This window comes from Polypterus senegalus, chromosome 11 (genome assembly GCF_016835505.1).
Source record: "Polypterus senegalus isolate Bchr_013 chromosome 11, ASM1683550v1, whole genome shotgun sequence".
In the NCBI taxonomy this organism is placed as follows: domain Eukaryota; kingdom Metazoa; phylum Chordata; class Cladistia; order Polypteriformes; family Polypteridae; genus Polypterus; species Polypterus senegalus.
Genome location: NC_053164.1, coordinates 128,316,782 through 128,329,560, shown reverse-complemented (window position 1 = coordinate 128,329,560; position 12,779 = coordinate 128,316,782). Strand labels below are relative to the sequence as shown.

At 38.6% G+C, this 12,779-nt stretch overlaps 1 protein-coding gene across 1 annotated transcript in view; it reads left to right on the top strand.

The window, feature by feature from the left end:
- The first annotated feature begins 425 nt into the window (after positions 1 to 425).
- The window catches only part of LOC120538608 (matrix metalloproteinase-21-like), a 33,328-nt gene continuing 20,974 nt past the window's right edge, over positions 426 to 12,779 (top strand). The window contains exons 1-4 of the mRNA XM_039767994.1: positions 426 to 648; positions 945 to 961; positions 5,714 to 6,491; positions 6,581 to 6,720. Of these exons, the coding sequence (XP_039623928.1) occupies positions 426 to 648; positions 945 to 961; positions 5,714 to 6,491; positions 6,581 to 6,720 (1,158 nt within the window). The remainder of the gene's footprint in view (positions 649 to 944; positions 962 to 5,713; positions 6,492 to 6,580; positions 6,721 to 12,779) is intronic.

Genomic DNA, 12,779 nt, shown 5'->3' with positions numbered 1-12,779 from the left:
TGTTTGACTTGCACACCTCTGCTGGATGTGAAAGAGCTCAGTATTAGCTATAAAGCCCTTGTACCACTGGAAACATTTCAGAAGCTCCCATTGTTTTCATACAAGAAGCAAGGCCATCTCTGCACTCCACTGCAGTTGCGCTCTACTACACCAAACATGTCAAGAAACAGAGCAATATTCTTCTGTGTGAACTTCTTGGATAGGAGGTAGTGAGCTGATGAAACAACTCTCTCTTCACATGTCAAACCCAGCAGTTCAAATCTAATAATGAAATAGCAGGTGAATCAGAGATTCTTTACAATGTATTGGATTTCCTTCCTTTACATTATGAAGTAGAGTGACTGTTTGTGAGAGGCAACTGGGGGAGAGAGGGAGGGAGGAAATGATGGATCTAGCCAGGTGTGTGCTTGTGAGACTGACGTGTCATGCTAGAAGGAAATAAAGACCAGCATATGGCCAAATGGACCCGTCAAGAAGAAGAAGCTTGGCTACCAAGCAAATGCTCAGATGCCCAAACCTTCAGAGATGCAACATCACTCCTCTCTCTTACACAATTCCGTGTTCTTCTACTGGTTCACATGCGGGGGAATCAGTATGGTAACAGGACTTCATTTTGCACTGCCAAAGACCACCACTCTGGGAATGAAGGTGAGCATAACTTATTAGATGTTGACAGAAGGGATTATTCTAATACAGAAAGTGGCATTTTTGTTTGTGTGTAGGTTGTACTTTTCAGATTTAAAAGACTGCTTATAAGTTGTACTTGTCTCTTGAAACTCCTGCGGGCAGGGTGGAGTACTTTCTGTGCAAGGTTTGCATGAAAAAAGCAATTTTATATCACACGTAAAAGACCAAACTGAGTGTATGTTGTCATATGGAATAACTGGTGGTTGAGGTGTTTTTTGTGACTTAATTGTGTAGGCTGTCATACTCAATCCAAACAGTGAAGTTTGACAGCAAGGTAATAGACTTAGTCCTTATACTGTATGCTTTCATTCTGTTTTACTTTACATTTTTTGCTGTATTCAAATCTCATCTGTCCTTAAATTTGCTGACTCATTTTTCCAGTTCATGGTTATGGACTTATGATGCCTACCACAGCCACACTTGGTGCAAGGCATTAAACTAACCCTGAATGGTCAATAGGCCACTGCAGGTCACACACATGCCCTCAATCACACAAAGATTATTTAGCATTACTGTGTAACAAATTCCACCTCTTCCCACAGTCTGATTATGCATGCAAGCCCTCTGAGACACACTGGCCATTAAGTCATCCCCAGAATCCCACCAAAATGTCATTAACACCTTATTCCAGCTTTTCTCAATCTTTACGTATTTGCGACCCGAGTTTTCATAACAGTTTTAATCGTGCCCCCCTAACGTTTTTTGAAAGGAGCCCACTAATACCAATTTGTTCTTTTTTAATTATGATATATCATAGATGCATATTTTATTATACCTACTTAACTTTTAGCGACATTTATCTAACACTATATTTATTTTTCTAGTATCAGCATGTAGTTTAAGTTAATTGGTTTTGGTTTCAATAGATGTATTTTTCATATTTTTGATTCTTGCTTTCTTTTTTTTCTCATCTTCGTGCCCCCCTTTTTGTTACTTGGCGTCCCCCTAGGGGGGCTCACCCCACAGGTTGAGAACCACTGCCTTATTCCATTAAATATCATCAGAAATGTAAATTATATTGCACACTACCTATGTCATCAGTGTGCAGACATTAAACCTTCCCTATAAAATCAATTCCACAATCCATAGTGCGTTTACCAGTCACTAGATAACCTTACCTGTATGTCAGTGGGATGTAAACCTGAGTGGTAGGAGAAAAATCACAAAGACACCGGGTAAATGTGTCAGATATGAACTGAGAATATGAGGCTATGATGCAGCACTAATTAATTAATTAAATTTATATAGCACTTTTCTAGCTACTCAAAGCACTTTACATAGACAATGGGAAACCATGTCAACCACCACTAATGGGCATGAGGCAAATACATTCATTTTGCACCAGTACACTCACTACAAATTCACTACAAGGTGATGAAGGGGTGAAAGAGATAGCCAGTTAGAGACATGGGGTGATTAGGGGATGAGAATCAACATGGCCATGATGGGAAATTTATCCAGGACATCACGATATCCTGTTCTTTTCAAAATATTGCCAGGCATCCTTTAGGACTACAAACATCAATCTTATTCATATTACTATGCCACCAATCAGTAGTGCCTTATAGTCTCCTAGTCATTTGTTATTGATATGCTCTATTATTTTGTGCCTCCATCACTTTTTCCAAACCAACTTTGACTATTTTGAGTTATTTAAAGTCAGGGAATCTGTGACATTACTAAAGGACATAAAGAACATAAACCGGCTTTGAATGCCAGTCCATCACAATGAATTAAATCCCACCACCTGGATTTGTGAGGCATCAGTTCTTCTCACAAACTTTAAACAGTTTTTTACTGTTGGAATGTTACAAAGTAGTGCAGTAGACAGTTGGACTTGAAGAGCCATCAAACCCAACTCAATGTTATTTTCAAGAAATTAGGTGAATCGTATTGATGATCACTTGTTGGGCTGAATGGCCAATTCTTACCAAAATTGTTCCAATGTTTTAATTAATTTAGCTTTAGTATTTCTACAAATCCCCCAAAAAACATTAAATTGATTAACGGATATGTAAATCTCAAATGTGTCTTGCATAAGTGTTTGATCTACAGCAGATTTGAAACTAGATGGTTAAGTGTGGAATACTTTTATCTTTCCAACTAAAAGCCCATTCATATGGTCACATTAGTTGATGTTTAATCTAGCAGTAAAAACATTAAGACAACAGCTTTCCATTTATGGTAAAGTACATAAAAATGTGATTATACAGACAGTCAAAATCTTATTTATTTAAAACTGAAGTTGTACTCTGAGAAGAACATTTGGGAATAACATGAAGAATTAATGCAATGTACTTGATGGTTGCAGGCCACATCCTAAGTCAGCAGACAATGCCAGCACTACCAATTAGTCAGCAGCTACTTGAGACTATTAATTTGCTTTAGTTGCTGTTGATATTTAAGCTAACAGCTTTTTATTTTTCTCCAAATTATTATTAGTCAAACACTTTATTTTAAAAATTTCTTTAGTTTTGCATCTCTTTTTATGGCATATACTGTACTTTGCCTGGTTCCACTTCCTTATTTACATGTCCACAGTGTGAAAGAAGGACTAAAAAACAAAGGAATGGAAGGAAGAAAATGTGTGCAAATAGAAACAATAAATATGTGAATTCCAGAGAAGTAAAAAAAATCTGTGTGCAAATACAATTTAATGCGAAGTACAAAAGTTTGTCTCTAAACAGCAGATGGTGGTCAAGGTGCAGCAAAGCAGCATTGACATTGTAAAAAGTGAATGATCAGCTGCTCTCCAGATGTGCACAGCTTGTGTTAGTGGGAGCTAATATGGTAATAATATGGGAGCTGATGTGGGCTGTGGCATACCACATACTGTATTAAAAAAAAACACATTGATTATTTATCGATTTTCTAACCCACTCATCCAGTACAGGTTTACTGGAGTTGGTGTCAATCCAAGACAACGGCAGACATATACTATATTGTCAAAAGTATTGGGACACCGCTCCAAATCATTGAAATTAGGTGTTCCAATCACTTCCATGGCCACAGGTGTACAAAATCAAGCACCTAGACATGCAAACAGCTTCTACAAACATTTGTGAAAGAATGGGTCGCTGTCAGAAGCTTAAGGAATTCAAGCGTGGTACCGTGATGGGATGCCACCTTTGCAATAAGTCCATTTGTGAAATTTCCCTGCTGCTAAATAATCCATGGTCAACTGTTAGTGATATTATAACAAAGTGGAAGCAATTGGGAACAACAGCAACTTAGCCACGAAGTGGTAAACCATGTTAAATCACATTGCAGGAACATGCTGTCGCTAACTTTTTGCAGAGTCAACAGCTACAGACCTCCAAGAGCTCAAGAACAGTGTGTAGAGAGCTTCATGGAATGAGTTTCCATGGCCGAGCAGCTGCATCCAGGCCTTACATCACCAAGTGCAATGCAAAGCATTGGATGCAGTGGTATAAAGCACACTGCCACTGGACTGTAGAGCAGTGGAAATGTGTCCTCTGGAGTGACGAATCATGCAATCCGATGGACGAGTCTGGGTTTGGTGGTTGCCAGGAGAACGGTACTTCTTTGATTGCATTGTGCCAAGTGTAAAGTTTGATGGACGGGGCAATATGGTGAGGAGTTGTTTTTCATGGGTTGGGCTTGGCCCCTTAGCTCCAGTGAATGGAACTCTTAATGCTACAGCATATGAAGCCATTTTGTTCAATTTCATGCTCCCAACTTTGTGGGAACAGTTTGGGAATGGCCCCTTCCTGTTGCAAAATGACTGTGCACCATTGCACAAAGCAAGGTCTATAAAGAAGTGGATGAGCGAGTTTGGTGTGGAGGAACTTGACTGCCCTGCACAGAGCCCTGACCTTAACCCGACAGAATACCTTTGGGATGAATTAGAGCGGAGATTGCGAGACAGGCCTTCTCGTCCAACATCAGTTCCTGACCTCACAAATGTTCTCCTGGAAGAAAAAAAAATCCCATAAACACACTACTAAACCTTGTGGAAAACCTTCCCAGAAAAGATGAAGCTGTAGCCGTTATATCTGCTAAGGGTGGGCCAACTCCATATTAAAGCCTATGTATTAAAAAAATGAGATGTCATTAAAGTTCATGTGTGTGTTGGCAGGCGTCCCAATACTTTTGGCAATATACAGTAGTGTAAGATGACGACCAACCCTGAACTGGGAGTCTACTCATCATGGGGCCAGCTTAGACAGGACAACCTGCAAGTTTTTTGAGATGAGGAAAGAAAATCACTTGGACACCAGTAGGACTTGCAAACTCCACCTAGAGAGAGACTGGGTCAAGGCAGGAATACTAACGCTGCAAGGCAGCAGTAGTAACCACTGTGCCACCTTTTGAATAATTTCATCTAGTTTATAATATTAAAAAATATAACAAATGCTTACAGAGTGATTTCATATAGTCCTGAACACATACTGAATTCACAGTATATTTCTATTTTTAGTGAAACTGGTTGTGGATTGCTATCACTGAACTATACAGAAAAAGTAGAAAACATGTTTATAACTGAAAGTATCTGCATTCTTAATTCTTTTATTTTAGGTTGTTTATATTATTAACATAACATTACAATGCATAACATGACACAACCTAGTATTATATTACATTTAAGGACAAGTTCAACTTTATTTTCAAACCTATTTAATTTTGTTCAGTGTCATAGGGGTCTGTTTGTGTTATTGCTTACATTCATTTAAATGAAACAGTAAATAAATAGAATGTTACAACAAAGTATAATCCGTCTATAAGAGTTCACATCCTTACATCTGGACCCATCTTTAAATATAATGGATTTTTGCTCTTACTAGCATTAAAATGGGTTATCCTCTGATGTTCAGCATTCTGCATGGGGCAATTTATATGGGAAACTTCTCATTAAATTTTATTATTTTACTAGACACAGTAACTATTGCAGACAGGTATTAGTAACTGTTATTAATGAATGTCTTTATTAGCGGTTCTTCAGTCTGCATAACCTGTGGTGTGTGTAATGTTTTTTCAACTGTATTTTTGCTTTTTATAATCAAAGACTCTTCTGTTTATTTTAAATGTCATTCAGAGCTCCCACACTAAAGGCTTATGGCCTAATACCTTTGATATGAAGAGGCTACAGATCCAGGACATCCAGTTATCACCAACGCAAGTTGTCACTACTATCAGATATTCAGAGAGTCACCCCAAAGAAGCACTTTTTCCCATGGCTCGTTCAGAACAGTTTCCAAAAGAGTTAGAATGTGGACAAGTCCCTGACAGCTTCTGCAGGCAATTAACACAAAGAGATTTTGGAAGCTTCACAAAATCCCAAGGGTATTCTACAAAAAACGATCTCACAAGAGTTAATTCAAGCCAGATAAGTTTGCATTCATCTCTCTTTTGTGGTTTCCAGCAAATTAAATTTCAGCAAATGCTTTCATCAGCTGACCTAAGTAAAAAATTTCCAGGAAGAATGCCAAATGAATTAGTCAAAGAACAACAGCCAACACCAACAGGTGGGCTTTTTGGTTCCACTGCTGAGGAAAACCTTATTGACAAGAAAGCAAGGAGGAGGAGATTTCTAGATTACGTAATGCCTCGAAGCAGACGGATAAGCACAGGTTCTCCATTTGTCTTAGGCATGGCTTTTGCCAAACCCCTTCTGAAATGGCGTTTAATGGTAGAAGGGCACAGCTCTCATCTCTCTTCTGATGACCAAAGGCTCACTTTTAAACAAGCTTTTAGGCGTTGGAGTGAAGTGGCACTAATTGACTTTGAGGAGGACCTCACTTCTGACATGATGGAGATAGATATCAAATTAGGTTTTGGGACAGGTGACTAATTTTATTATTGTGCTACTTCTGATATATTGTACAGTCTACCATTTGACAAATGCTTTGACATCTTTTTTCTTTGTGAAAAGGCCGACATTTTGGATGTCCACAGCCGTTTGATGGAAATGGACAGGAGCTAGCCCACACTGTAGAGCCTGGTGAAATCCATTTTGATGATGATGACCTCTTTAGCACCTCAAGCTCAGATCATGGAATCAGCCTGCTTAAGGTATTCATTTATCACTTTAAAAAAAATTGGAAATAGATTTTATTTAGTTTTTTTAATTTGATGCAGCGCTCAACTTTGATTTACCTTCTAGTTCTATATTATTCCCAAAGCATTTTCGAGTACTTTGGAAACTGCTAAGAATTCACCAAACTTGCATACAGAAAATTCTCCAGTCAGGAATAAAACCAATACCTAAGCATAAACTAAGGAGGTGTTCTTTAACACTGGCCATGGATGTACAATACAGCCTCCGTCTGATAATTGTTTAATTAAGGATTTCTTGGAATGGTACCTATCCTATCAGCATTGGGCTCAAGAATGAAATAAAGCCTGCAGAAGGAATAGAGTAATCCCTTGTTTATTGCGGGAGATAGGTTCCAAGGCCGGCCGCAATAACTGAATTTCCGCGAAGTAGGGACACCATATTTATTTAATTATTTAACGTGTATTTGGACGTTTTTAAACCCTCCCTGTACTGTTTACATTCCACCCTTTACTCTATTAATAACAGGGGCAACTGTTAAGCAATATGAAATCGGTAGATAAGTTTACAGTTACTGTATAGCGAAGTAAACGTACCTACTGTATATATGATGTGATGAATGATGATATGATATATGATTGTGATGAATATGCTGTGCAGTAAAAATGATGACGATGAAGGTGATGATGACTTTTACTGCACAGCTGATGACTGTATTTTACGTCTCTTCAGATGGCGGTGCCATTTCCTGGGGGACCGCTTCCACGGTTTCTGAAGGTGTATCCGTAGTAGTAGTAGGAACTGGCTCTTTTTTGCGAGGCTGCAAAAACATTGTGATTGGCAGCTGCTGCCGCTGCTTCTTTCTCCAGTCGAAGAGCAGCTTGTAGGCGGTCATGACGTCGTCGACCTTGTTGCAAAATTGGACCAATCGAACCATATCGCCGTTCCATTCCTGTGACCGCTCTTGCAGATCCTTAGCCAGTCTGCAGCCACAGCCGCGAATGTTCTCCCTTCCTTCAACATATCCAGAAGTTTCACCTTCTCAGCGATCGTCATCATTCTTCGTTGGCGTTTAGGCTCAGCACCAGCCTTGGAAGAAGGAGCATGTTTGGGAGCCATTGCAGGGGGTGAAAATTGAAGCAAAGTTCAACACAAAGAAACCACAAAAAAATCACACACAGTACAATGTAAAGTAAACCGCTCGGCGAGAAAGAGAGAGACAAGGGGAGGTGCTGTGGGATCTGGGCATCAGTCAAAGCACCAATCACGGGCCCGATTAGAAAGCGGGAAGCTGTGATTTGTCGTCTCCCTCCCATGTACCAATCACAGCCCGTGTTACAACGCACTTAGTCACTGAACTTGTTTTGTTGTTCTTAGACTAGGAAATACTACTACTATATTTAAATACCCGCAAAGTCGTGAATCTGCAAAAAGTGAACCGCGAAGTAGCGAGGGATTACTGTAATTTAAAGCGACCTATTAAAACAACATGCATATCTTTGGGACTTGGGTATCCATAACTCTTTGAAGTCATACTTTTATAGGGACGTTATTGTCATGTGTACAGAACACAATGAAATTCTTACTTGCATGAGCTAAGCAACATGTAAGCATCCCACCACTCTTGGGTATCATGACTAGTGAGTATAATAACTTTACATTGAAACGTCTGTCTTCCTTACCTAAGAAATCTTAGAACAAAAATCAGAATTATAGAAGAGAATTCCAAAATACTTTCAGTTAGAAGAATCACTTTCCACTTTCGTGTAACCAAACAAGGACATGCTGTTCGCTGTATTTGTGGGTATCTGCTTGTGTGTACATTCATAGCCTCTCCAGGGTTGCCTCTTGCCTTGTTCCTCTGTTTTCACAGTGGAAAAAACAGATATGAAAATATATGGATATATGCCTGTTAACTTATGAAACATTAAAATGACAGATCTAGAGTACAGAATGAATTTAAAATGCATTTAAATATTTCTTTGAATAAAGCTGTTTTTGCCACTTTTTGTCTGGTCAACTGTTTTTTTGGCATTCTGACATTCCTTGTTTGAGTATCAGCTACAATATGAACTTTGTCACCCCCCACTCTGAAATTTCAAATTATTGGGAATGCATGAGGAAAGTATATGAATCGGGTTAGCGATCACGTAAGATGTCTTACACGTGCAAGTTGTTGACACACTTGAAACTAACAAAGATGTCCAATTTGTGCTGGAGCTGGCCAGAGCTGAATTATAGCATCTCTGATTATGAGCTTTCTAACTCTGAGTTCCATGACCTCTAGATACACCTTAGGACCATTACTGTGACCAAACTGCACAGAGTGTGGACAGAGTGACAATTAAAATTTCAAGATATCCAAGTGAAATACTAATGTATATGTGCGTATGCAAATGTACAGTAAATGGTAATGATTTCATGCATGTAGTAGGCCAATATTTGAATTCACTTTTAACAGTTATATACTCCGGTGTACAAATTGTCTAATGAACTCACATTCTGCTCCCAGGCTGTCACCATGAGCTCCATCGCTTCATGATTTAAAAATTTAGCACTGCCAATGAGTCAGGCTCCAAGGTAATTCTCATGCTACCCTACTTTGGAATCTCAGGAGCAGTGGTTTTCACATTGGGGAGCACCAAGCTGAGCTTGTGGGGCCACTGCACTCCTAGCGAGGTTGACATTCTTAAAATAATCACTTCCAGTTTTTAAGATTGTCTTTAGATTGCCTCAGGTAGTTTTTTAATAAACATACCTAAAAATGTTTTACAATTGATGCATGAAAATAGTGTCAGTGTAGTTATAGTGCTGCTGCAATTCTCAACTAGAGCAGGGCACTAGCCACTGTCCAGGTGATAAGTAAGGAAACTTAAAAAAAAGAAGTACTAGAGAGCTACAGACAATATACAGTAAATGAGCCATTGGTAGTTTACCCAGCCGCCGAAGCCAAGTCTTAATGCTAGGCTGCGTGTTTCACCATAGCTTCATCTCTACCCTCCTTTCTGCTCACCAGTTGTTCTCCTATTCCATGGCCACATATGACGTTGAGAGGAAGCATTGACCGACAGAAGTGGGTAGAAAAGATCCCCAGATGCTCTTCTTAGCACACGCTGATGGAATAAGCCTGTGGGTACAACCAGCTCTCCAAAAGAACACTACCTGGAGGGGATGGAGGGGATTCCTCATGATTGCATCCCATTTTATCACCATCATCTTTTCCACAACACAGTGGCGTAGCTCGAGTTCGTGCCGCTCGGGGGGGCGGGGCTTCAATTTGCTGCCCTCCAACATATCTGAATATGTTAAACTATATAAATAGAAAATTAAAATGACGTATAGAGAAAAATTAAGATACATTTTGCATAGATTTATTTATATATAAAGAAACAGCAATAATTTTTTATATACATTTATAAGCATCAACTAGACAAGAATATAGTATAGACTGTGAAATAGAAAAATACAGATACCGAAGTATGAGATTGGAAAATAGGAATTAATGATCAGAACTGAAGTACGTGCTAAGCAAAATGTCTAAGTGCAACTTCCTGTTTTTCCTAACAGACAAATAACCACATGTGACCAACTGATGAACTTTAAAACCAACTGATGAACTTTAAAAATGTTGATCCAAGCAAATTGTTGTAAAGATGTAATGTCTCAAAATTCTTGTGCATCTAAAGTCATAAGACAAAGCTTTGCCCTATAAAAGATTTAGGACACCGACTTCTCGGGGCAGATGAAGGGCAGGTGTCCTAGGACTGTGCTTCTCTGTCATTCTTACCTTTGCCTGGTGTGTATTAATAAAAGATTTTTTTACTAACTTTAATTATATCTCTCTGTCTTCAGTCACGAGAAACGACACTAGAGAAAAAGTGTCCACAAGACGCACTGATAAGCCGTGTTCTAATTATTAGTTTAATATAATTACGCTACGAAAACCAGAACCAAAGTAATAGGTGGGGATGTTTTCTGCGCAGAGCAAGAACTCATTCAGATTAATAACAAAACGAAATTATAAATTGTAAATTAGTTGTTTATCTTCCTAAAAATTATTATCGGTGTAACGTTTGTTTATTTTTGTCATTGCCTCATACATTTCAACTGCTGTGTCTGATGCAGGACAGTCTGAACATTATTTTTCAAGCATTTGTGGTTAAAAATCAGAGAATTTGACTTTTTTCATACATGAGTGATATTTTTCCGAACCTTGCTGCTTACACACGAATTGTACTGATCCTTGTGGCCAATAATGCCTCCCGGGGTGGACCGCCCCCTCCGCCCCCCCTAGCTATGCCACTGCCACAACAGCTTCCAGTGTTTCCAGGGTTTAGTAAGGAAGATTATTAATGCAAAAATTAAACACAATCCAACTTGTTAAATACATTGCAATGCAATGTACATAGAAGAGGTGCATTTAATTTTGGTAGAGTTTTATATTGTCATAATTAAGCAAATATCAACCAAATGATTGATTGTTTTTTACTACAGCATGCACTTTTTTGTCAGTTTAAAGAGTAATACAAAAGCGCATTGCATTTTGATTCACGATCATAACTAAAAGCAAAGCAGACTTATTGCATGTCGCAACTCCATGTGTATTGCACTTTGAATTGAGATCACGCTTTAATTGTGCCAAAATGTCAAGTAATCAGATAGCTGTTCCACTTCGAAACATGTCCGTATTCTGGCAGTGAGCATGAGTTCATTCAAGATAAACTGGAGAGGTTAAATGAAACGGCAAAAAAGTATGGTTTAGGCCCCGCTTAAAATGTTTACCCTTATGTTAAGTTGACTGAGTTATTAAATGAAGTAGTTCAGTTAAATTTTCAAGGTAGGTTAGCCCTGTGGTCGGGCAGGATTTCCTGATATGTTTGTTCAGGCGTTGTGCATCTTTTGAACACAAGGTGCAACCCCAGGAGAGAAAAACATAGAACACCACACTGGGTACTATGGATTGATAGTACATTTCTAGCAGCTTGCTGCATGCATCAAAAGACCTGAGTCTCCTTAGGAAGTACAGTCTGTTCCAGTCCTTCTTGTACAACACCACTGTGTTGTAAAACCAGTTCAATCTACTGTTTATATGAACCCACAGGTACCTGTAGCTCTGCACCACTCCAACATCCTCTCCCTGAATGGTGACTTGTCTCAGAGGCTCTGTGGAACATCAGAAGTTTACCACCAGCTCTTTTGTTTTGCTTATGTTAAGTTGCAGATGGCTCTTTCAGCATAAGGTAAAGTCTTCCACAAGCATCCTGTTCTCGGACTCACCTCCATTATCAATGCAGCCTATAATGGAAGACTCATCTAAAAACTTCTATAGGTGGCAAGCACTGGATTTTAGTATTATTTATATTATGCAAATGCGGAAAGCCTTTATTTTGGACAGAGTCGTCAATGTTTAGCAACCTCCGTTCTTTCTTAAAAATAACTACAAGAATTGGCTGAATTTAGAAACTGAACTGTGCAGCTATTAAACAGGCTAAGCATTACATTGACTTGAAAGCATTTATTAGTTTTTTGTGTATTTTTATTCATCATAAATTGTATGTAACTTGTGAGTTATTTTCTCCTGCAGAATATTGAAAGGTTTTTCTATTCTGTATCAAATTGCACTACTGGCTTTACATTAAAAATAATTAATTAGAAAAGGTTTTTGATGTATACATAGAAAATTAAAAACCCAAGGCCCCCCAAAAAATGATCAACAATCCCTTGTAAAAATTAAAAAATGCAGTATTATGGCAAGAGGGCTTTAAGAAATATTACCTTTATTTGCACATACAAATTCAGTAATTAACAATTTATGATTGAAAAAAATGTTGGCACAAAACAATTTCATTCCAGGAGGTGGCACATCAAAGAAAAAGGTTGAGTACCCCAATCTAGAGGTATCACGTGCTACTGTATTTAATCACATAAACATCAATAGTGTGCTATGCATAAGTCTTTGCTTTGAATAATAGGTTTGCTATAATTCAAATTCATGCTCTGGGACTGTTGTTAGCAGAAACCAAGTTCCAGGATCATATCCAGTTTTGCATTGGGTTTGTATTATGAGGGGGCCTGG